The sequence below is a fragment of the Anabrus simplex genome, chromosome 2, assembly GCF_040414725.1.
Source record: "Anabrus simplex isolate iqAnaSimp1 chromosome 2, ASM4041472v1, whole genome shotgun sequence".
In the NCBI taxonomy this organism is placed as follows: Eukaryota; Metazoa; Arthropoda; class Insecta; order Orthoptera; family Tettigoniidae; genus Anabrus; species Anabrus simplex.
In genome coordinates this window covers 105,696,094-105,722,332 of record NC_090266.1, presented here as the reverse complement: position 1 = coordinate 105,722,332, position 26,239 = coordinate 105,696,094, and the positions used below count along the sequence as shown (strand labels likewise).

The 26,239-nt window shown below is 39.3% G+C and overlaps 1 protein-coding gene across 2 annotated transcripts in view; it reads right to left on the bottom strand.

Moving 5' to 3' along the window:
* Positions 1-26,239, bottom strand: part of LOC136864966 (uncharacterized) — a 160,228-nt gene that overhangs the window by 51,696 nt on the left and 82,293 nt on the right. For both annotated transcript variants that reach the window (XM_067142372.2, XM_067142373.2), the window contains exon 4: positions 7,485-7,601. In XM_067142372.2, coding sequence (XP_066998473.2) covers positions 7,485-7,601 — 117 coding nt within the window. The remainder of the gene's footprint in view (positions 1-7,484; positions 7,602-26,239) is intronic.

Sequence of the window (26,239 nt, the reverse complement as noted above, 5' to 3'; positions counted from 1 at the left end):
ATGATACTTTGTGCTTACCTGTAGTAAATATTTAAGGTGTGATATATGGTGTGACAGGTTTCAAAATGCGTCTGATTTTATACAGCCTATCTATATTTTCAGCATAACGATTACTGTCACCGAAGTGAAGAAATGAATATGAAGGAAGCGTATTCGGAACATTGTTTTAGAAAATATCGTAGTATGAATAACAGGGTCTTCGGTCCAGTACATTTTTATATCAGGATTTTGGATTAATTGGTTTCCACGATTGCATGATCGAATTCTTTGTGAAAGACCAGGGCGCCGCACTTATCACTTGACTCGCGTATAGATTGGTCTGCTCACACACTGATAAAATTCGTCATTCATGAAAATACTCACGTAACTCAAAATATCCTGCTTATTTTCTATTTGAACGTTTATACCTGAAGTCTCTGTAAATAGTGGAACAGGTGGACAATAACTAGAATGATATGTATCAGGCACTTCACTTTCCTCTATACGCCTATCGGATTCAGGAATCGCAATTTCCTCACCACTCTCACTTTCACTATCTGAGTCTATTTCAGGAATAAGTTCATCACCAGAATAATCATTGTGAACAATATCTATTTAATCTTCCGTAAGAATCTTTGTATTAAAAGCCATTATACTACACTCGGTAAGGACGACACACACTGCATTGGAATCTCAAGTACCGAATTGACGCGCGAGGAAGTTATGAGATTTTCCAGCTAAAACTGCTGAGATAAACATGAGCCCACTCAACGCGAGGGTTATCTCAACAAGGTCAACCAACTTCCTGCTACAACCAGTAACGCAGACTAAGGTGTAAGAATGCATGGATGACTAATATAAACAGCATTGCTTCGCGCGAAACATTAAACGCCTTACGCCGTCCACGGCCCGCAGCATAGGAGCAAGCTTGAACGTCTTACGACGTCCACGGTCCGCAATGAGTTAATAATCCACCTTTAATTCCAGAGTCCCCTAGTATGGCGAAAATCTTTTCCCTCGGTACCCTGTCATATGCCTTCCCTAGATCTACGAAACAAACACAACTGCCTATTACTCTCATAGCATTTTTCAATTACCTGGCGCATACTGAAAATCTGATCCTGACAGTCCCTCTGCAGTCTAAAACCACACTGGTCTTCATCCAACTTCCTCTGAACGACTGATCGCACCCTCCCTTCCAAGATGCCAGTGAATACTCTGCCTGGTACACTAATCAATGAGAGATACCTCGATAGCTGTTGCAATCCTTCCTGTTCCCTTGCTTATAGATAGGTGCAATTACTGCTTTTGTCCAATCTGTAGGTACCTTACCAAAACTCCATGCTAATCTTCATACTCTATGAAACCATTTCATCCATGCCTTCCCCCTATATTTCACCATTTCAGGTCTAATTTCATCTATTCCTGCTGCTTTATGACAGTGGAGTTTATTTACCATCCTTTCCACTTCCTCAAGCGTAATTTCATCAACATCGTTTTCCTCCTCTACATGAGCTTGGCTGTTCGCAACACCACCATGATGATTTCCTTTTACATTGAGAAGATGTTCAAAATATTCCCTCCACCTCTCCAGTGATTCCCTAGGATCTATTATGAGTTCACCTGAATTACTCAAAACACTGTTCATTTCCTTTTTCCCCTCCCTAAGATTCTTTATTACTGTCCAGAAAGGTTTCCCTGCTGCCTGACCTAGGCTTTCCAGGTTATTACCAAAGTCTTCCCATGACTTCTTTTTGGATTCAACAACTATTTGTTTCGCTCTGTTTCTTTCATCTATGTACAAATCCCTGTCTGCCTCGGCCCTTGTTTGAGGCCATTTCTGATAAGCCTTTTTACATTTGCAAGCTGCTCTCACTTCATCATTCCACCAAGATGTTCGCCTTTTCCCATCTTTACACACAGTTGTTCCTAGTTATTCCCTTGCTGTTTCTACTGCAGCATCCCTGTATGCCACCCAACCTGCTTATTGTCTACTGCTCGTAACTTCTCACTAATCATATCCATGTACTTTGTCTTAATTTCCTCGTCCTGGAGATTTTCTACGCTTATTAGTTTGCAGACAGATTTCACTTTCTCTACCCTAGGCCTAGAGATACTTAGTTCACTTCAGATCAGATAGCGGTCTGTATTGTCGAAAAATCCCCAGAAAACCAGTACGTTCCTAACAGACTTCCTGAATTCGAAGTCGCTTAAGATACACTCTATTATGAATCTGGTACCGCTAGGCTCCCATGTGTAGTAGCACTGAATAGCCTTATGCTTGAAGAATGTATTCGTAAGTGCTAAACCCATACTGGCACAGAAGGCCAGCAAACGCTTCCCATTCCTATTGGCTTCCATACCTTCCCCACATTTACCAATCACCCCTTTGTATCCTTCAATTCTGTTTCCAACTCTTGGATTGAAATCGCCTGTTAGCACTATCCTATTCTTGCTGTTGACCCTGATTATGATGTCAGTCAATGCTTCATAAAACTTGTCAACTTCATCCTCATCTGCACCCTTACATGGTGAATACTCTGAGACAATTCTCGTCCTAATTCCTCCAACTGATAAATCTACCCACATCATTCGCTCATTTATGTGCCTAACAGAAACTATGTTGCGTGCAATGGTATTCCCGATAAAAAGCCCTATCCCAGACTCTGCCCTTCCCTTTCTAACACCCATCAATTACACTATATAATCTCCTATCTCCTCCTCGTTATCACCCCTTACCCGAATATCACTTACTCCTAGCATATCGAGATGCATCCTCTTAGCTGACTCAACCAGTTCTACTTTCTTTCTTCCATAAGCCCCATTAATATTGATAGCTCCCCATCGAATTCCATTTCGTTCGCCAAGTTGTTTCCAAGGAGTCCCTCGCCTGTCAAATGGGAGTGGGACTCCGTTACTCCCATTAGGTCCGAGGCTTGCTTAAAATGTTCTGAGCTCGGTAAATTCATGAAGCAGGATGCTACCCTACTTACACATAGTCCAAGTGAGTATCTCTCCTCTAACAGGTTATGGACCACCGGCGGATTGTATAGTCCTACCCGCCAAAGCACAAGGAGGGCCATGACTCAGAATATGTCCGAGATGCCCACTCCCATTCCATAGCAACTGGTGTCCCAACTCTCAGGACCACCTACTAGGCCACTCAGCCGTTGCCCATGGTTCACGAACTAGGACGTGACTACAGTAACCCACACCATGAACCATCGACAATTTAAGCTAAAAGAATACGTTTGGAGAAAGGTGAATTGAGTGGTTAAGTCACAGGAAACAGAAATTACTAAATTTGCAGACCTCCACGTCTAACATAAGAATGCCCGAAGACGCGGAGTAAATAAGACAGGCTAAGTTAATCACATGGAACGAGGCAACCACAGCTCCCCAATACGCTCTTTCAGCAGTATGTCAGCTACTTATAATGAACAACAAATCACCGTTTGCTAGAAAAGTGACTTTGCTTCGTGCCTGGAAGTAATTCCTCACTTACAGAACAGCTGTTATCCAGCTAAGTTTTAAATATTCTACTTTATGGCTTAAAATTATGATCTAACTTTACTGAAGGGCTTCTATAACTTGGAAACTGAGAATTAGGTGAAATGGCACTACTGAGATCATCAAAACCAGATTACCAAAAAAAAAATTTCGCCAAGAAACTAACAAATTAACACATCAACCAATAGGTTCTGAATAGTTTCATAGGTGACCAAATAACGTACATTAAGACTGACTCTGTAGTGTGCAATGATGTTAATTAGATCAATAAAGCTGGTTTGTGCAATGGAATGCGATTGAATTTATAGAAGCTAGACAAAAATATCGTTCACGCAGAAATTCACACGGGCTCAGCTTCAAGATGAAAGTGTTTTATTCCGAGAATAGATTTAGCACCTGCAAATCAGGGTATATCATTCGTTCTTAAATGGAGGCAATTCCTTGTAAATTTGGCCTTCTCCGTCACAGTGAATAAGCCACCAGGACAAAATTTAAAGTTGGGATGACTCTCCCCACTCCAGTGTTTTGGACAGTTGTACGTAGTTTTCTCAAGAGTACGCAGATCCACAGATGTAAGAGTACAACTCAAAGCTACGACTGCACTCATTTTGGTTTGTAAGAAAATACCATAATAACTGTTTTGATTCCATTCCAATGCTGTATGAAACCTGGAAAGTGTAACTTTTATTCATAAGATTATTAGTCCGTTTAGAATTTCCGATTACTTTATAGATAATTTCAACTGTAAAAAGCAGGCTTACATCTCAGCTGCTTGTAATCTCTGACATTTCCTTTTCAGTGTCCTAACTTCCCATAAGTAAGAACATTCTAGATAAGTCTTAACAAATGCTTTATTGGAAATAACAATTCTCATGATTTCAGAAATACTTTTGTTGTCACTGGCGACCATGCTTCTGTAATAGCAGAACTAACCTGTTGGCTCAATTTTTTATTTTCTAATCTTTCATACCTGCCAACTTTTAGAAACCAAAAACAGGAAGATTTTTTACTTCTTGGATGTCATCACGTATATTGCGCCACGATCTCGAAAAAAGGACAACATAAAAGGCATCCATATCTACAGTTACAAGGCAAATTGACCATTAAATTTAAAATCTTATACTGAGAAAACATACGAATGGTTACAAGAAAATGTAACAAACACAGAACAAAATGCATACAAGTTTCTTTTATTATTTGTAACATAAAAATTCAAAATTCAGTTTTATAGATATCTCTGAACATATGGAGATAACGTATGTTATGTTTTGTTGCCATAAAGTGAACAGAAAATAGCAGAAACTGTCACGACACAACTGTCTGGAATACATTCATCTTATTAAAATTATGAGCTAAGAATGAACACAAATGCACTGAAATATGCGAAACTACCGTACCACATATAAAATAGATCAGTATGTCTCATACTATTAACATGCGACTTCGACAGGGGGAAAAGCACAGAACCGCAAAGAAAGAAAAGAAAACCACACGTGGCCTACAACTCTAACGAAACTATGCAAAGAAGCTATGTTAACAGCGCGCGAACCACACAATAAAAAACTCAATCTTTCATCCTGATTAACTGAGTCGCTAGCGCGCGCTAGCCTCTCTCACTTGTAGGACGATTGCCATCCTGAATTCCCAGCTGTAAAACACACACGATGCTGTAGTAAGTGGCGAACAAGATACAGTAAGGCGACGGACGATACACACTCGCCAAATAAAGCATCAAATAAGTACGCTTGAAAATGAGGTTGCATGAATTACACAAGCACACAATTTTTCCTAGGGAAAGAGTATTGACCGTACTGGAGGTTATATTGCTCAAAAATAGGAAAAATAAATCGGAAAATCAGAAGACGAGTTAAAAACTGAAAGTTTCTGGGTAAATCTGAAGGGCTGGCAGGTATGATCTCTATGTGAGCCTCAGACATTTTGACTGCCTTCTTTCAGAAACAAATAACAGTATATTAAATGTCTGTCTGTTAGGTCATCAGCCCAGAGGCTGGTTGGATCCTCAAATAGCACCACCAAAGGCTATGCAGTTATAGGGAAACTTCAAAAACCAATGGCAGAGCCCAAATGAGGCGTACTAGGTGAGATGAGGAGTGAGGTAGTTTGCCATTGCTTTCCTCACTGGGCCAGAAGGTGCTACTGCAGCACGACTGATCCGATGAGCAACACTTTTCATAACACAGACACTAGTTGTGCTCCAAATGTCATTACTCAGCACCACCCATACCCCAGCAGCTTCCATACTGTCACAGCCATGGATAAGACTGGGACTTCGGTGGAAGCTACACTTTGCTCTGGCCTGTACCAAGAGACTGATACAAAAGTACTGCATCCATCAAGAAATGGCAACAGGCCAGTATATTAAATAAGGAATTTAAAAGAAAGTATCTGGCTTCGAGCCCATTTGAAAGGCAAGATCATAAGTCATCCAGCTCCTTGAAGTGTGTTTCAAAAGTTCTACATAATGCAGTTAATATAATAGAATAATGTTGCAACTTTATTTGGGAGCTAGGGTAGTATATGCACACACTGTAGCTGCTCTCTGTTAAAACTAGTGACAGGAATTCTTACTCCAGCCTTGAGGCCAGCACCCAAAATCTTGAGAATCACATGACACTTCTTGAGTCAAAGTAACTAGTGCCACACACACTACACACATGAACAAATCCCAATATGTTCTAAACATTTCTCAAAAATTTCTTCCCTGAAGTGCAGGACTTGTGCTGTTTTAAACAATCACTCGTATGATTATTCTGTCGTATTGCATAAAATGAATTTCATTGCAAAGCAATACTAAAATTCTTTCTTCTATTAGTAGTTAACAAGTGTCAAGACATGTTTCGTCCTTTTCGGACATCAGGTGAGAATACTTGTAAGATAAGTAAAATCGACAAGGTCACAAATAGATATTAGAACACGATTCGGGTTACTGAATATGTCAAGTTAAAATGCATGATAAAATTTGAATAATGTTCCTAAAATGCTGAAGCTCAATTGCTTTTGTCGTAACATGTGCCCAACATATTTTTAGAATTTCTTGCCTTCAGAGTACCTCATAATGGATTTTATTTGACAAAACAGCTTATTTGCACAAAAAAGAATAAGTAATTAAACAAAACCTAGTTTACGAACTCTTAAAAAACAGACAAAATATCTGCAATTAAAAATAGAACATTACATCTTTGAATTATGCTTTCTCTTGTTTCTCATTTTACAAAAACCTTGCATTTAACTGTAAAATGTTAAGTATGTATTTGAAAAAAAAAAAAAAAAAACAGAATGAAGAGCAGCAGAACATAATTCAACCTAAAAATGCAGCCCATCTTGAAATATCTCATGGTTCTCCAAACAGCCAATCGTGCTCAAGGTATTTTTGCCTTTGAAACTAATATGCTTGGGACAAATATTAATTGCACTATATTTTCTGGGCCTCTCAGGCTTATGATTTTTTTACTGGTAGTCATCAATGTACACTAAAAATATCACAATCAATAAATTATGAACAGAAGGGCTCAAAAAGTTCAGACTCAAATGAAATGACAGATTCTGCTATTTCTCCCCCTCCCCAAAGTTGGCTGATAGGGGTAAATCAGACCTCCTACCAGCTTCCTTCCCATCTGCACATAGGTCTCTGCTGTAAATGGGAAGACCAAACCACCTCCTGACTTGGTTGATTGACTGAGATAATGTAGTGTGTTACTGCTTTCAGTGTACTGTATGAGATCAGAAGTGTGCCTACCCTTCTTGATATGTCTTGTGAGCAGGAAACTGAGAAGTTTTCCAGCTTCTTGAGACTTATGCTCTTGTTCCCCATCCCTAGTTAAAACTATTCTTGTTGTGGCATGAAATAATTAATATACATGTAAAAAAAATAATAATAATAAAGAGTTGTGAAATATGATGTTCATTTTAGTAGCTACCCTGACAAAAATGGAAGTTTTAGTACAACTGTACAATAAAATAATTATACAACTTACCAACTTCTGAAGAATCTTGACAGACTTTGATATTCTTGGTCGGCACAATATGACGTACTGTATTCAACTTATTTGTTATACTGACAGTATCTTGTGAGAGAATCTTATCCAAAACATCTGAAAGAAATGAGCATTACAAATTATCATAAAATGAGGATTCAAGGTCAAGAATAAAAGGTAATGCCATTTCAGTGACTCTAACCAATAAGAAATTATCAAGTCATCAATCACAAATTTCAATAGATGAATGTTCGAGCATGTCGTGTGTAGTTGTACTGATTGAAACTATGCATTATGGTACAATCCCCATCAAGTAGACATCTGATGGCACCACACAGAAAGGAATTGGTGTTGGCTACTGAGTGTATGATTCGAAGCAGTGCATCGATTCATTGAAGTGACCGAGTGAATCTATGCAGAGGAACAGCAAGCTCACAGCACACAATTCAGTTGACTCGCCACAGACATTGCTGAGTGGCTCTCTCACGGATCAGCGAGACACAACACAACACAACACAACACAACACAACACACACACACACACACAGAATTCATTATCAGCACACTGGGCATTGGCGGGGAGCCGAACTTCCGCTGCGGGCGAGACATACAGAGCCATAGCACACTGAAAGAACTGCACACAATCAAGGCTCAGTGAGACAAAACACACACACGATTCATTATCAGCACACTGGACATTGGCGGGGCGGCAAACTTTCGCCGCAGTGAAGAACACAGAGATTGTATGCTACGACGGGCTCTCACTCTCAGCTCATTTGACGCAAAAACTGACTAAAATGCTCTTAAATACATATATTTTTAGTTTATTCTACAAAATAAAAATTAACATCTGAAAAAAAGCACCTGCACAATTGTGCATGTCAGGACTTAATTCACTACTTACAAAAAATAAAAATTACCTCAATGCATGTGAATATACATATGTACATGATCAAATGTTCTATTTTACAGTGGGGAATAATTTAAAACAATTAAATCTTCGTTCAAACACAAGTAAATGTTACATTTTCTACACTGAGGAAGAGTTTTGCTTTTACTGCCCTTTTGGCAGCAACAACTTGCCGTCAGACCTGAAAGAAATCTGGAGGTGTCAAAACGTCAAAAACTTACTAAAATGCTCTCAAATACATGTTTTTACAGTTTATTTTGCAAAATAATAACTATCGGCTGAAAAACAGAACCCACACAATTGTGCATGTCAGGACGTCATTCACTACTTGCAAAAAATAAAAAAAATAAAAAAATTCAACTCAGTATATGTGAATATGCACATGTACATGATCAAATGTTCTATTTTACAGTGTGGAACTATTTTCAACAATTAAAATCTTATACATTACATTTCTCATGTCGAGTACGAGTTTTGCTCTCACAGTCCTTTTTGTGACAGCACGCAGCACTCCTGCATGCATTGCCTGTAAGGAAACCTAGCCCGCACATGTGCGTATCAACATTCAAAACCTCATATTACGTACGATATTGTAAGTACACAATTTACGTTTGCTACACAATTTACACAATTCATTGATTATATTCTGATATTCAGTAAAGCTTCTAGATTAATATGAATGCAATAAATAAATACTTACTTTAGGCATTACTGCTTCCCGCCATCTTGCTAATGAACTGTATTCTTAAACTCTTCTTCCTGACCCCTGGTGGGCAAGTACTAAATAAAAACAGCTGAAGTACATGCTACGTGTCCCGCACAAGCACTGCAGTCTGGTCTAGCACCAAGAAAACGTTAAATAAGCTCAGATATAAATAAAATACCAACCCACACAATTGTGCGTACACGGTCTGAAAGGGTTATAGGGAGGTTTAAATAATATGGATTTATTTGCAGTGTTAAAAAGGTACTAAAAACGATAATTCCAAAGTAACTAGCTAGTAAATAGATAAGCTGTTAGGTTCTTCTATTTAACAGTTTAATGAATCAGTATTATAACTTAGTTGACATTCGACTATTAATTCACCTCAACTCTCTAGCCCACCTTATGACCAAGTCATGCTCATGACCAAGTCATGCTCGTGACCACTCTAAATTTTCTGATTTATATTGGGAAGAATCGCTCAGTATCTTCTCAGTTCGTATGACACATCATTGCACAAAACTTCAATAAGTGAATCACAAGATCACTGGTGTATGTGGACAGTGGGCGAGTCGACTGATGCAATAAAAAAAATGTTGAATCAGAAAACCACAGGGCTACTCTGCATCTAAGGTAGTCTATGCAAAATATGGCGATTTAAAAAATCCTCTACTGATAGAGACATATTTTCAAGATGACCGAGCGTGTTGGCCATGCGGTTAGGGTCGCGTAGCTATGAGCTTGCATTCGGGGGATGGTGGGTTCGAATCCTACCATTGACAGCCTTTAAGATGGTTTTCCGTGGTTTCCTATTTTCACACCAGGCAAATGCTGGTGCTGTACCTTAAGGCCACAGCCGCTTCCTTTCCACTCCAAGCCCATCGTCGCCATAAGGCCTGTCTGTGTCGGTGCGAGGTAAAGCAACTTATTTGATATATATGTAGGCTACTTACTGCGAACACAGCTATTTTTACATCTAATTCTGTATATATAATAGAGTTGTAACTTTCTGTGAACTGAGGGAAAACCATAAGTTAATGTATAAAATTTGAGTTATGTCCTTCTTCTGGTGATGATTAATATTATTAACTATGTAAGTTTTGTACTTTAATATATTTGTTTTGTATTGTGTACTTACCATGAATACAATGAAATTTCCATGTTCTTTGAAATCATTTAAGAAAAGACTAGGCAAACAATTAATGGGAAATCTCCCACCTGGGCGACAGCTCTAAATGCAGATCACTGATGATTGTGCTTACAGATATTTCTTCATCTCTTTCTATATACTGTACTTCTCTAATGGAGTTGTCACTGTGGGGGAAAGGCTTTGCAACATCAAAATTTGGTGCGATCGATACAAGCCTCGATGCAGATTTTGATGTGGAAAATTAAAAATTGGGAAAATGCTATCAATACATTCTTCTTTTTTCTCCAAGCGTATCAAGAGGGTGTTGCAAAATCGACAGTTCAGAGTGGTTTACTAAATTAAAAGCTGAGGATTCAAACATAGAACACAGATATCTCGAGAAAACTTTCAGCAATGGAGGACAGTCTCAAATGAAGATAGTGATGCTAAATTAACACCTTGGAGATTAGGTGAGACTCAGAAAATTCCCAAATATAGCTTTCACGAATAATTTAGTGAAGTTTGGATATGCTTTTGTTTATTATAATTGGGTCCCACAAAAACTGTTTTGGGAAAAACTGTAGTTGCAATTACTCAAAAAAAGTTTCCCGATGAGACTGTTCCTTAACCCGCAAGTGGTCGCTATATGAGATTTTCCCTCACATTATTTTTTATTGTGATATTACTTCAGAGTGATGAAAGGGAGGTGACTGTTCCCTCTTCCAGCTGAGTTTATAACTGTCATGAGTAGAGCGATTCACATTTGAGGGGTAAGGATCCCCTTCCCTTGTCAGAACAAAGGTTCCTATGTGTCCGTGTGCGCTGCGTGAGAGTTTCTCTTATCGCACGACTAATGACGTTGGTATTATTTTGAAGTGTAGCGGGAAACTTACTCCTGTTGTACGCGTTAGTATTTGTATTATGAGCACTTCTTGTTTTTGAAAATGTTATTGTGTTCAGAAACCTTGCTTTGTACGTAAATATTACCAGATATAATGCTTGTGTGAGATTTTATTTTATACAACTTCACGACGGAAGCTATTTTTATGTACATTGCATATGTAATTTTAAGTAGTAATTTGTGTCTTTAATAAAAAGCTAATCATGTCCGGCTCCATGGCTAAATGGTTAGTGTCCTGGCCTTTGGTCACAGAAGTCCCAGGTTCGATTCCCAGCGGGGTGGGGAATTTTAACCTTAATTGGTTAATTTTGCTGACACGGGGGCTGGGTGTATGTGTTGTCTTCATCATAATTTCATCCTCATCATGACGCGCAGGTCGCCCACGGGGGTCAAATCAAAAGACCTGCATCTGGCAAGCCGAACTTGTCCTCGGACACTCCCGGTGCTAAAAGCCACATGCCATCTCTCTCACAGCTAATCATTTTATTTTTATCTAAAATATATAAGGTAGAACTTGAGTTTCATTTCAGTAGTAAATTTCAGCCTTACGCCCCACAAAACTGAAAAATTTCATATTGAAACGGGAATGCCCTACGAGCATTCACGTTTCATTCATTTATTAAGAGGAACTCGCTAACACCCGGCCGTAAGCATTTAAAACTTGCGCCGAGCGCACAGGCATTGTGGGAACTGCAAGCAAGCTCGCGCTGTTCCGGAACACCGGCCAAGGTCAAGCGACGTCGCAGAAGGTTCTTTCGTGTTCCATAGCATTACAGCATGAACGAAATGTGATATCAATATTTCAATAACGTCACCTTGCAGGCAGGAATAATGAACGCTGCTAGCCGAAATTTCATGTCAATCAGTGTAAAGATAGCCAAGATATATACAATTTTCTTGGGGCCCACAGGTGTAGCCACGCCCACCGACCTTCGGCAATATAAGCGAATCGCCAGCCTGGGGTAAAGCAGAGAGTGTGCAGTGTGGGCAGTGTGCAGCTGCAGTGTGCCGTAGGCAGAGAGAGTGAGAGGAGTCTGCAGTAAGCCGTGAGTTCAGTGTGTGTGTGTGTGTGTGTGTGTGTGCGCAAATAAGCACGTCGCGATATAATTTGTCGCTCGGTCCGGCTGTGTACTTGAGTTCGGAAACGTTAGTGTTGGAAGCTTTCTCCGTGGGCTTGAACTTTGTGCATGAACAAAAACGTAATTTCGTTTTTATCAGTCTGTACGACTGGGCGATTATATTTCGTTTGTGGACTATGAATGTTTCTAGCATAAACTGTGTCAACCTTGATTTCATTTGAAGACTGTGTTTCTAGCATAAACTGTGCCAACCTTGATTTCATTTAAAGACTGTGTGAAAACAGCGATAACGTTTCTAACAAACTGTGCCAGCCTTCATTTCATTTAAAGACCGTGTTTATCCATTTTGCGGAACTGTGTTCGTAATAAAACTGTGCCGACCTTCATTTCATTTAAAGACTGTGTTTATCCATTTTTCGGAACAGTGTTCGTAATAAAACTGTGCCAGCCTTCATTTCATTTAAAGACTGTGTCTATCCATTGAACTGTGTTCGTAATAAACTGTGCCAACATTCCCTCTTAAAGACAGTATTAACTTGTGGAATACAGTATCGTAATTTCTTTCCGAGGGACCATGCCAATTCCCATCATAACCTGTTCTGAATCACGTATGATCTTAAGTGTCAGTGATAATCTTCTGAAAATTACGACGTAACAGAACTTGGACTGTCGTTTATTTCAACAAGTGTGTGAATATTGTGCTCATGGTGTACAGTGCAGAGACTGTACCCGGTGAATTTAATTTTCTTTGTGAAGTGCTTAATCACTGCACCTCGGAAGGTCCTAGTTTGTTTTCGTTTGTTTATTATTCCAAATACGATAATTCCTTCCATCTTATTCTCATGGAACTGTGACTCTGACTTTATCCTTGCTGCTAAAGTGCGTTCAACATCATTGATTGTGGGAACTATTTCGGTGTGCTTCGCCTTAGAGAGGTGTCACACCAGAGTCCCATGACGTCCGATGCGGAAGCTCCACATTTCCCCGTTCCCGCCTCAGGTTCGAGTCGCCATCAACACTAATACAGAGAAAACACCAACGACGGAAGACAACGCCGACGCCGCAGGACGACGTCCCCTCCACGCCTTCAAGGACAACCCCACGATTCAGCTGTAAAAGGTGACATAATTCTTTGCATATCTATTGAATAAACTGAAGGATCCACTTAATCATAAAAAAAAAAATTTCACTACCCTTCTCTCTCACTCTTTTAAGCATGGGCCGTACACGCCTTGTCGTTTCTCATGCTCTCCGATAAACTGAAGTACGGGCGTTCCTGTTTCAATATTTATTTTAATGTGAGAGAAAGTCTCACGTGCGACCACCCACGTTACATTTCGGCAAGCGACCGCTCGCTGGTTAAACAAATATGATCAGATCAATAATGTCTTTTCTGAGCAAAGCCATACGCCATCTCTCTCACAGCTAATCATTTTAATTTTTTTCTAAAATATATAAGGTAGAACTTCATTTCAGTAGTAAATTTCAGCCTTACGCCCCACAAAACTGAAAAATTTCATATTTATTTTAAAGTGAGAGAAAGTCTCACGTGCGACCACTCGCGTTACATTTCGGCTAGCGACCACTCGCGGGTTAAACAAATATGATCAGATCAATAATTGTCTTTTCTGAGCAATGTACTACAGAAACAATTCTGTTTGCTGAACTATGAAAACAAATATCAAATTGAAATACTCGTGTAACATTCTGGATCAGATGGGATTTCAATGTCATCATCATTTTTTCCCACACAACCATACATTTAACACGTTTTTCACCTCAGAACCACGTAAGTTCTATGCGCAAAGAATTACAAAAGTATTGGAAAGTTGGCTTAGTCATGGATGAATTTAAGATACGTCAATGAAATACATTCCTTTCTGTTGAATCAAGTCATATATAGAGACAGCAACAAGAAAAGGAATAGGCCTACAAAATAGGATAAACACTATGGCAGGTCAGGGCAGAAAGAAGGAACAGAATGAGGAGACAAGGACAAACATAAAAACACAAAAGGACAAGCAAAATCTGCACACCTTCACACACTTCTTTTCTATCTATTAAGCCTGTCAAAAAATTCAAAAACTGCCTCTAAAAGAAACATATGGTAACAATATTATACCTAGAAAATAAACTACTTAATTAAAAATAGAATTAAATGTTTTGTTCTTGAAAGAACATCATCAGATTCCATCAAATTACACTCAATAATAATTAGAAATGTATCAGCAGTAAATCCTTAAACACGTGAAAGCTGAAATTTAACTTGACGACATCCTCACTTCTTTCCACTCTAGCACCAATGCAGCACCGACACAGATAGATCTTATGGTGACGATTAGATAGGAAAAACCTAGAAGTGGGATGGAAGCGGCTGTGGCCTTAACGAAGGTACAGCACCAGCATTTGCAAGGTGTGAAAATGGGAAACAACGAAAAACCGACTTCAGGGCTGCCAAGAGTGGGGTTCGAATATACTACCTCCCAGATGCAAGCTCACAGCTGTGAGCCTCTAACTACACGGTCATTTCACCCGATCTGATGGTAGAATGTGTTCTTGTTTCAGGATACTTACAGGCGTTAGACAAGGATGTAATCATTTTCCTTTGTTGACCATAGTTTACAAGGATCATCTGCTGAAAGGTATAAAGTTTGGTCTTTGGCAGATGGTGCCAAAAACTTGAACTCTAATATCTTGGAACTTGAAAATAGGTGCAATGAGTATGCTAAGAAAATTAGCCTTTCCAAGGCTAAATTGATGTCAGTAGGTAAGAAATCCAAGAGAACTGAATGTCAGATTGGGTACAAAGATTGAACTAGTAGATAATATCAAGTATTTAGAATGTGTATACTCCCAGGATAGTAGTTTAGTAAGTGAGGCTGAATCAAGGTGCAGGAAAACTAATGCAGTGAGCTCGCAGTTGCAATCAACAGTATTCTGTAAGAAGGAAGTCAGCTCCAGCATGAAAATATCTTTACATTGGTCTGTTTTCAGACCAACCTTGCTTTACAGGAGTGAAAGCTGGGTGGACTCAGGATAACTTATGCACAAGTTAGAAGTAACAGATATTAAGTCCGGCCCCGCATTGTAGGGGGAAACACGTCCGCCTGTCACCCAGCCGGGTCAGGGGTTTTTAATTGCAAATGATTAATATCCCTGGCCTGGGGACTAGGTGTTTGTGTCGTCCTTAATGTTCCTTTCCTCACTTTCAACACTTTACACTTCCGAAATTTAAAAATACACGCAGGTTCACAACATATGGTGCAAAGTAGTGGCAGAAGATCTTAGGTCGGTGCCCCGAAGAAATAGCATTTTTTTTAAATCAGATATTAAAGTATCAAGAATCATTGCTGGTACAAACAGGTGGGAACAATGGCAGGAGGGTACTTGGAATGAGGATATAAAGGCTAATTTAAAAAATTAACTCTATGGACGAAGCATAAATCAGCTTCGGTGATGAGGTCATGTGAGGCGAATGGAGGAGGATAGGTTATCTATAGATCATTCCATGTTAAGAAAACAGTATTGTTCTTATGGACCTGCAGGGAGCTAACATACCCCCTATTAGACACTTATAATTTCTTGTGATTAAGGAACATTACAATGTACATTATATTGCATTATGAAAGACAGAAAAAGAGGATGAGGAATTTTTTGCCTGTGTGTTATTAAAATAACTAGGGAATCTTTCTATCTCATAAATATTCATAGAGAGGAAGCACAATTGCAGGAACAGCCATCGCTTTGTTGGCTTCCTTCAATTTCCTTTTGTGTTGCTCTAGTACAAGTAACCCGTAATCTGTTAGTCTGGAATCCTGGCAGCTTATTACTGTACTGTTGTCGAGAAGTCTTCTATTTATGTCTTCCATATGTTTTTTTAAATCTTTATACCACTGTGTACTTGTATTGAGCGAGTGATATGCGATTAATTAATCTACGTGTGCGATGTTTCCTTTTAGGTTAATATACTGATTTATTTACTTTATGGATGAGGCTGAGGAAGAAATAAAAGTAAACTGCACTAATTTGCAGTTTATCATAAATATAATTTTCAGCTTGAACTTAAATAAGCCTACTGAGTTTCACCAATATATATGCTGCAGCATAATGCTGTGAAAAAATTAAAATGAGCCCCGTCTAAACCCCCAATCCCCTTGAGTTCATAAAAATAATTTTCAGCAAAGTTTCTTCCCTCTCTTATCCTGAACTTAAATACTCAGTTTCACAAATTTACACACCAATGTTTTCCTGTGATGCTGTAGAGGAGAGCTGTTCGATATGGCAATCCTGTTGTCATAAGAATAATACTATTTTCTTAACATGGAATTATCTACAGGAGAATAATTAACTCTGTTATAGACGATAAGAGAAGTAGAGGGGGACCAAGACGATGATGGTTAGAGTCAGTTACTAACGATTTAAGGATAAGAAGTATAGAACTAAACGAGGCCATAGAACTAGTTACAAACAGAGGATTGTGGTGGCGTTTAGGAAATTCACAGAGGCTTGCAGCTGAACATTGAAAGACAATCTATAGTGTACATTCATGTATTATTATTATTATTATTATTATTATTATTATTATTATTGTAAATGTAGTTTTTAGTACAACAAATTCTGTTATAACTTTTCTTTTTCAGATAAGTTAATTTATAAATGTTTTTATTCATAAATCAGTTTCAAAAGATTGAAGAACATAAGTTACAAATTAACCGAGTTGAAACTGGAAAGAAACGGCTTCAAATATCACAAAAAATCTTCATACACTCCCATTTCTGAAAAGATTCTCTCCTAATCATTCCCAGTTCTTCTATATCCATCTCTTCTCAGCCCCCAAAGAGCTTATTGCCGCTTACCAACTTCATCAGCAAAGTAGGCATCAACGCCCACTGAGGGGTCATCCTGCCAGATCTTCAGTCTTGACACGGGTAGTGTAGGATAAGAACAAATAAAGGATAAATTCAAGGAAAGGGAAGAAACATAAGATAAAGATCAGGTGGTAAAAGGTTAGAAACACTGGACAAATACAAAAGGAGAAAAGAACCCCAATGTGATAATATAAGTATTAGGAAGGAACAAACAAGTGTCAAATCAAGTAGATAGAAGGTCTTAATGATTGAGCGACTCCACTTTTAAAACACAGTAAAATTTTATTCCTTTTTTATTTTATGTTAAAAAAGGGACATGTTTCATCTCTTCCTTGGGAGGCATCTTGAGCCTTAAATAGTGGCAACACTACTGTGGAGAAACTATGCAACGGAATATAATATTGTCGCTGATAGCACACGTTGGTTACATACCCACCTACCTACCTTACCTCAGAGCAAATGGACTCGCCCTTCCCACATCGCCTGCGTGCGCACAAGCGAGAGAAACAGTCACTTGTGAGCTAGCAGTCTAACGTAACGTCACTATGTTTTCCAAACAGGAACAACGGGGTTGGATCAAGACTGAATGTGACAGAGGTCGTACAGCACAACAGTGTCATCAAGGTTTTCAAGAGGCTTGCAGAACAGTGGCACATTGGGTAACAGCCTTCAACGATAATCGGCAAACTGTGGTGGACATTCATCGGGCAGGTCGTCCTACGAGCGTCAGTGAAGAAGAAGTGCTTGCTCTTGCTGGGTTACTGGACAATGATCGAAGCCAGGGAATATGAAACATAATGGCAAGGAGGAGTAGAGGAGAACTAAGGAAATATGTAGATGGAAAGGACAAGTTAACTGAGAGGGAATGACTGAAAGGGAAGTGCTAAGATGTTTAAATTTTTATGGTCATATGAGAGATACGTGCTGTATTTAGGAAAGTGAAAGAGATTCATGGATACAGGCACAGTAGGTGTATGAATATTGGCTCAAATGGAAAACACTTGTAACAAACTACAAAATGCCATTAAAGCAGAAAGTTACCCCACTAATAAACACAGACTTCATCTGGAGAAGGAACTGCTTCTAAGATGAGCTGAGCAAGCAAGAACTGCCCAGAGAAAGGACAATGAGAAAGCAAAGCATAGTCAGGTTCATGTCATAACATTTGGTCTCTAGAAGACACTGCCTACTCCACTGACAACAAACCTTGTTTATTACAAGAAACAGCTATGGACATACAACCTGGGCATACATAACTACAAAACAGACTAAGCATACATGCATATGTGATCAGAGAGCACTGCATCTCTTGATGCTTCAGAAATTAGCTCATGCCTATTAAGGTATGTTAAGACGATGCCGGTCAATAAAATACATCCTATTACCTACAGTGATAGCTGCAGTGGGCAAAACAGCAACCAAATAGTTACTCGCTCTTGATTGTTTATTGTTGTTAAAACTAGTATCAAAGTAGTTTACCATAAAGTCCTGACGCCTGGCCACAGCTATATAGAAAATGATGCAGATTTGGTAATACAGAGATAAAGGATATCTTGCTCATCCATGTAGACCAGAAAATACACCAGTCGATCTAACGTATCTTTGAGATTCACTAGTTTAACTGAAGAAAGCTAAGCTGAATGACAATGTCACTGCTGCCTTCCATTCTTCTACCAGAGCACCACCATTCCTACTACAATCTAAGGGCAGAAGGGAGCCAAACAGACTGTTGTGAATCTGTGTCCTATGCCCATCCTCATGGTCACCCTTGAAACTGCAAATCTCTTTCATTCACAGAAAGCATAAAACAACTAGAAAGATTTATAGCATCGAAGAAGAAAATTGGGTGACTGAGAAAAGAATGATGGAAACAAGAGTGATACAACTAACATTCTAAAGAGAAATCTTTGTGCATAAGGGTACAGGTGAACTATATATCTTTCATCTGTGTACCTATATGAACGGGAAGAGTCTACTTTTAATTGTCTGGAATGCTAATCACTTGCCCATTAACCCTCCATTGGTCAAACCTCCTGGACGGACGTGCATGGTCAAGGGAGAGCGCAGCACTCACCTATCATACAGATCATTTTTCAGACCGTTGTATTCTTCTTGAAAGCTTTTCTCTAATATTACAATTTAGAACTGTCACAGAACAAATATAGTTACCAATGACAATAATTATCGTGGAAGGGAGAAGCCCACTCCAACAGCAGATTATTCAAACGCCAGGATCTAGTACTTAATGCTTTACCCCTCCTTGCCATGTCATATGAAATGAGCCACACCATTAATCTTAAATGGTTTTAATAAATGTATTCATAATTACAGATAATAATAAAGTCATACTAAGGTAAATGAAGAAAATGAGTAAGTTAATATCTTGGCAATTAAAATCATATTTGTAGAAATAATAAAATATGTAGCTTGAAATATTTTTAGATCAAGATAATAATCCAAAGGTGAGGTACCTCAATACTACTAAAACTATGACTATAACAAATTATTATTCCCAATTGGGCTGTTGTACCATATCCAGAACCTCAGAATCACAACAGGCCTTGGTTAAATAGGGAAGGAATATAGTTAAATTCAGGGCATTCTCTTGCCCTTGGGGTTGAATACTTCCCCTCAAGGCGAATGAACCATATTTGGTCAACGGCATAGAAAGTCCTCAACGGCGGACCAGGCGTAAGGACAGTAAGTCCCTCCTCAGCTGGAATGGTGGACGAAGGCTGCAGTGACTAGGAACCCTTCAATCGTCTTGCATCGGCTTGCCATTGAAAACAGTTCTTAAGTCATCAAGTACAGTGCGTTTGTTGAAGTGCAGCAACACTCTCTTTCTAAAAGAATCTCACACACAGCAGTCTTCCAACAACAGATTGACTCTTCCAAAAGTCCAGCGGCGATCAGGAAGTTGCGACGGGGGCAGGATTGTGATGTCTGAAAGCCTCTAGTGATAACTTGGCACATAGGCGGTAGATGTGTGATCTGTCGTCTTGCTTAGGATTGTGGCTGTAGAGCAATTCGGTTGCTGCATCTACGACTGAGCAGTTCCATTTAGGGTCCACTATGCTCACCTCACATGGGGAAGGGGCTAGAAAAGGTGCCCTAAACATAGTCAGCCACTTCTAGTACCGATTGGATAGCCGCGTCCAATGGTATCACCTCAATGCGGTCGAACAAGAAAGAAATTATACTTTGCTACATGGAACATAAGAACACTTAATGATGACACTTCAAATGAGAGACCCGAAAGGAGAACAGCCCTTGTGGGTGGAGAGTTACAAAGATACAATATCGACATAGCAGCACTCTAGGAGACCCGTCTTGCTGAAGGTCAGTTGAATGAAAACGGAGCAGGATACACTTTCTTCTGGAAGGGTAAACCTACCAGCGAACACCGAACACATGGAGTACGCTTTGCTCTCAAGAAAAAGCTTCTCAGAGACCTGCTGGAACTTCCAACTGGACATAATGAACCCATCATGACATTAAGACTTCGATTAAATGACGACCAGCATGCCACAGTAATTTGCGCATATGCCCCCACATTAGACTCTGATGAGGACATCAAAGAAACCTTCTATTCAGATCTGGATGGCATCCTATCAAACATCAATTGCCTAGATAAAATCATCTTGCTTGGTGATTTTAATGCCAGAGTGGGAAAGGACCATAAAGTATGGAATGGTGTCATTCGCAAGGAGGGAGTTGGCAGTGAAAACTCCAATGGTATTACAAAATGTGCTGAGCATGGGTTGATAATCACCAACACCATCTTTCGCCAAAGGGATCGCTTCAAAACATCATGGCAGCATCCTAGATCGAAACACTGGCACCTCATTGACTATGTAATCGTCCGCAAGCAAGATCTACGCGATGTTCTCATCACCAAAGCAATGACGGGAGCTGATGACTGTTGGACAAATCACTGACTTATTAGATCAGTGATGCATTTGTCACTGTCCACCCAGAGGAGGAAACAACAGAAGAGCTTCAGACATACTTTTGACACAGAGAAGTTTGGCAATACAGAAATTACTTCAAAAGACAGAGAGCTCCTTCATCGGACTTTGCTGAAGGAATATCAACTTGATGTAACGTAACACTGGGAGAGTCTGAAGACCACTATTCAAGATGCTTGCAAAGAAACTGTAGGATATAAGACCAGAAAACATCAGGACTGTTTGATGAAAATAACGAAGAAATTGAAGCACTGATCTCAGAGAAGAGAAAAGCCTTGCAAGCATGGCGAAGGGACATGAACTCCCACTCTAAGAAACAAGCTGTAAGTATTGCCAAAGCAAATGTCCAAAGAAAAACCCGTCAGCTAAAGAATGCATGGTGGACAGCAAAGGCAAAAGAGTTGGAATATCTAGCAGATAAAGATTCACGACAGTTCTTCCAAACGACAAAAGCAGTTTATAGTCCCACCACCTTTGGGAGAAATCCTCTTTGGTCCAGTGATAAAAGTACACTTTTAAAAGATCAGAACTCCATCATGAATAGGTGGGAAGAGCATTTTGAAGACCTCTTGAACCAGGATTCGATTATTGATGAACAGGTGTATGATATATTAAAACAAGCTCCCATCAATGAAGAACTTTGCTCCCCACCAACACCAGATGAAGTTAAGCATGCTGTCAATCAAGCAAAGCGTCACAAAGCCTCTGGTCATGATGGTATACCAGTTGAAGCTCTCAAAGAAGGAGGTGAGAAACTAATAAGACACATACATGAACTGATTGTCAAAATTAGGAGCACAGAAGAAATGCCTCCTGATTTCAGAGACAGTCTGTTAGTTCCCATATTTAAGAAAGGGGATCGAACAAACTGCAATAACTATCGGGGACTATCCTTACTGTCGTGCCTGGGAAAGCTTATTGCTCGAATCTTGGCAAATCGTATTGTACCCCTGGTGGAGAAAATACTTCCAGAGAGTCAGTGTGGCTTCAGGCCTTCTAGAGGAACCACAGATATGATATTCACAGCTCGTCAACTTCAGGAAAAATGTAGAGAACAAAATAGACCTCTTTATAATTCCTTTATTGATCTTACTAAGGCATTTGACTCTGTGAGCAGAGAAGCTTTGTGGAAAATTTTTAGCTCTATAAGGCTTTCCGCAGAAATTTATTGCCATCTTGAAATTGCTCTACACTGATATAATGGCAGCTGTCATTGGCAATGGCTCTATTGGAGAGCCATTCCATATCAATACCGGTGTCAAGCAAGGCTGTGTGATAGCCCCCACTTTGTTTTCCTTGTATGTTGCCGCTGTCATGGAACTTGTCAGAGATGATCTCCCTCCAGGAATTCATATAACTTACAGGATGGATGGTAAACTTTTTAATTCGAGCCGTTTAAGGGCAGGAACTCTGACATCGTCTGCAGCATTAGTCGAGTTACAGTATGCTGATGATAATGCTGATATATTTGTCCTGAATGAGTAAATTTATAATACCAATATAATGGTCTGTTATTGGACATTATAAATTTTCCAGCTAACTCATTCTTGGCTGCCTGCGTTTCGCCTACGTGTGTTAAGTTGGGCTCGTCAGTTGGGACTTAGGACACCTCCCAAGACGCAAGGCTAGTGCATACCGAGGAGGCCACTGCATAGGCTACTTGAAGCCACCAGCAGTGCCAATACACTATGAGAGCGAAACGCAGGCAACCAAGAATGAGTTAGCTGGAAAATTTATAATGTCCAATAACGGACCATTATATTGGTATTATGATGATAATGCTGTCGTGGCTCAGGCACAAGAAGAGCTTGTGATAATCCTGAATGCTTTTTCTGCTGCATACAACAAGATCGGACTCAAACTGAATACCAGCAAAACGCAGATCCTATACCAACCAGCCCCTGGGGAAGGTCAAAGAGATATCAGTGTCACAATTGATGGAGTGAGCCTTCAAGTTGTAAACACCTTCCCATACCTTGGCAGCACCCTCTCATCAAGCGCAAATATAGATTCAGAAATCCAACACAGAATTAACCGTGCAGGAGCATCCTTTGCTAAGTTAAGATCTCAAGTTTTTGACAACCATGATGTCAATATCACAACAAAGATTCTTGTGCACAATTCTGTTGTAGTTCCAACCTTACTCTACGGATCTGAATCCTGGACATGCTACAATCAACACCTTAAGAAGCTGGAACAGTACCATCAACGTTGCTTGAGGAGATTACTGCAAATAACTTGGCAAGACAGGTGCACAAATATCAGCGTTCTTGAAGAGGCAAACACCACCAGTATAGAATTGATTGTTTTAAGACACCAGCTACGATGGACAGGGCACATAGTTCGCATGCCCAATAATCGCATTCCCAAACAAGTGCTTTACTCCGAGCTATCAGTAGGTAAACGCTGTGTAGGCGGTCAGAGAAAGCGATTTAAAGATGTAATCAAGGCTAACTTGAAGAGATGTAACACTGATGTTGATAACTGGGAGAACTTAGCCCTTGACCGTTCATCCTGGAGATCACTAGTCCATTACGGCACACTGTCTTTTGAAGAAAACCGCCGACGTATAGCGAATGACAAGAGGCAATGTAGGAAAGAAAAAGAAGTGTTGAGTAGACATAGAAATAACATGACTGCTCCACCTAGGACTACATGTCATCACTGTGGCAAATTGTGTAACTCCCGCAGTGGACTGTATAGTCACCTCCGAACGTATAGATGAAGAGGCATCCTGCCTGGAAGACAAACCTACTCTATTACGAGTGTTTGCTATCATGATAGTTAAATATAATTAAATTTACTGCTTGAACATGTACAATCAACTGGCAATAAATAATAGATTGACTAACATAAATAAATCAACAAATAGGATCCACATCTAAATAACAAGCTAGCAGAATCAATTTTATGGTCATCAGTCAACCATTCCATCCATCAGTAACATTCAAAGATAGCCATCTTTCTCAACAACAGAGAGGGCAAAAAAAAACTCAAAAAAACATTTTTTTTAAAAGCCGTAACCCGGCAACAGGCCATAATAATAGGCAAGGCAAAATAGCGCACATAAAACTAGCCTCACTGCCACCAATAATTTTGAGGTTTCGTTTACATTAGAGAAGAATGCATCAAAATGTTATAAATTTTTAGGCCTACTCTCACAAACAAGATGATCACATACCTTGAATAAACCTTAACCAAGGATTAGAATTATGATATAGCTTTTGAATCTTACTAGAAAAGATGTTTACCGAAGTAAGGTTTTCATTTTAGCAGTATTTAAGGATTCCGAATAGAATAATTGTGAATTACTTAGTTTATCTGCCGATTGGACGGCCACCGGGACCAGTCCTACACACTATTTTGATTTACAGCATACTAAAAGGTTTCTATATTTAACTTAAGGTTCAGAATTCAATACTGACTAAGTAAAGGTGAAATAATAGAATTAAACAAAGTTACCACATGAGCATACGAAAACTGATTTGCCCAAAAATAATTAACACCAGAAAAATTAAATAACTGCGGCTATAAAGAAAAAGGTTGTCAATTATGAAACTGATAGTGGTTTCTATTCAGGATCAAATTCTAGCCTTCCAGATATTCTTTTTTGCCACAAACACCAACTTGCATCCAACTCAACATCCATCTTGACCTTTAATACAAAGGCCATTTTTCTCTCGTCTACTTCAACTATTAGTTCCAGTGTCGCAGAGTGCCACCAACTGGATGAGGCTTTAGTAACTGGCTACGCCAACAGACAGCGTTGCGATGCACACTAGCTTAAATCCATTATGTGATACGAATTTAAAATCACTTGTCAAAGAATCCAAGTCCATTAATACTGTCACAAGAATGATTTGTGAATTTATCCCACCAACGTCAAGATGATATTCTAAGAGGCACCGAAATGAGATTTTTGCAACTGAGTACTCAGACTTTATGCCATAGACGACATCCACTCCGCCTTTGGTAACGTTATACAGAAAGTCACAACAGGTTCTTTTTTTTTTTTTAAGGTTTTGCGAAGCTTCATCAAACCCGTTTAATCATGCGTTGTCAATAAGACGATGACATTCTGGTATTTCTTAGGAACATAAGACAACCATTGCATTTTTCCTAAATGCAAAGAGACTCCAATTTTGAATGAAGTTGCGTTGACTGAGACGTTTGAAGTAGTTTCAATGAGAACATTGCTACCAATGGACTTTTGGTAATGCTAGAGCCACGTGGAGCAAGCCTACATATACGTAAGCACATGCGAAGAGGTGATTATCAATTATACATCACGAAGTTAGTAGTGTTGAAGAACAGTGATTGTGGAGTCATTACTGTACCATTACGGAGCAGACTACAAAGGCATTAAGGAGTCCTTACAAGTGTATTACGAGAATATTACAAGTTCATTCCCAGTGTGCAGTCTGCGGAAGATGCTACATATAGTTCATTTGTCAGTCATACTCTGGATTATTTCTCTCCGAGAAAATGCACCGTATGTGTGGTGGTTTATATGTGTAATCTGGAGCTAATGTGTTGTACACAGAACTAATTATTGCTAGATGAAATTTTAGGCCAAGTGTTCAGTGCCTGGTCATTCTTTGATTGATTCGACATGGCATTAATCGTTCATCCATTCCACAGCAGCCTTTTGACATTGTGAAGTTGTATGGTTTGATTAACAAAGTATATTGAGATGATGCTTGTCGCAGGTCATCGGCCCCAGTATATTGAGATGACTGGGATCGTTTCCTTTTCTCATACAGTTATAACCCATGGTAAGTTGATTACACGGTGATGCTATTTTGTTCATGTAAATATGGTTAAGAACGGGTAGTCGTCTGATCCGTATGAAATCATCAATCTGAAGCGCAGCCTAAAGAACCAAGTACATTTGTGGTGTGTAGATACATGTCTGTGGATGTTTATTTCTGTAAGCAGCAAAACAAGTTGGTCTCATCACATGATGATTCTTGTTGGTATTTGTTTTGTTTTACATTATCATGTTTTGGGAGCAAGTTCTTGTAGTGAAACTTACAGTAAATCTTTTATTGGTGGAGTAAGGAAAAACCTGGCATGCTACCCAAATTTATTTTCAAAATTAAATAGTAGCAGGTAAGGCAATGAAGCAAGTTAGGAGCCTCATCAGCCTGATGACCGTCACCTTGGGAGACGTTCATTCATCCTCTATTGAGTCAAT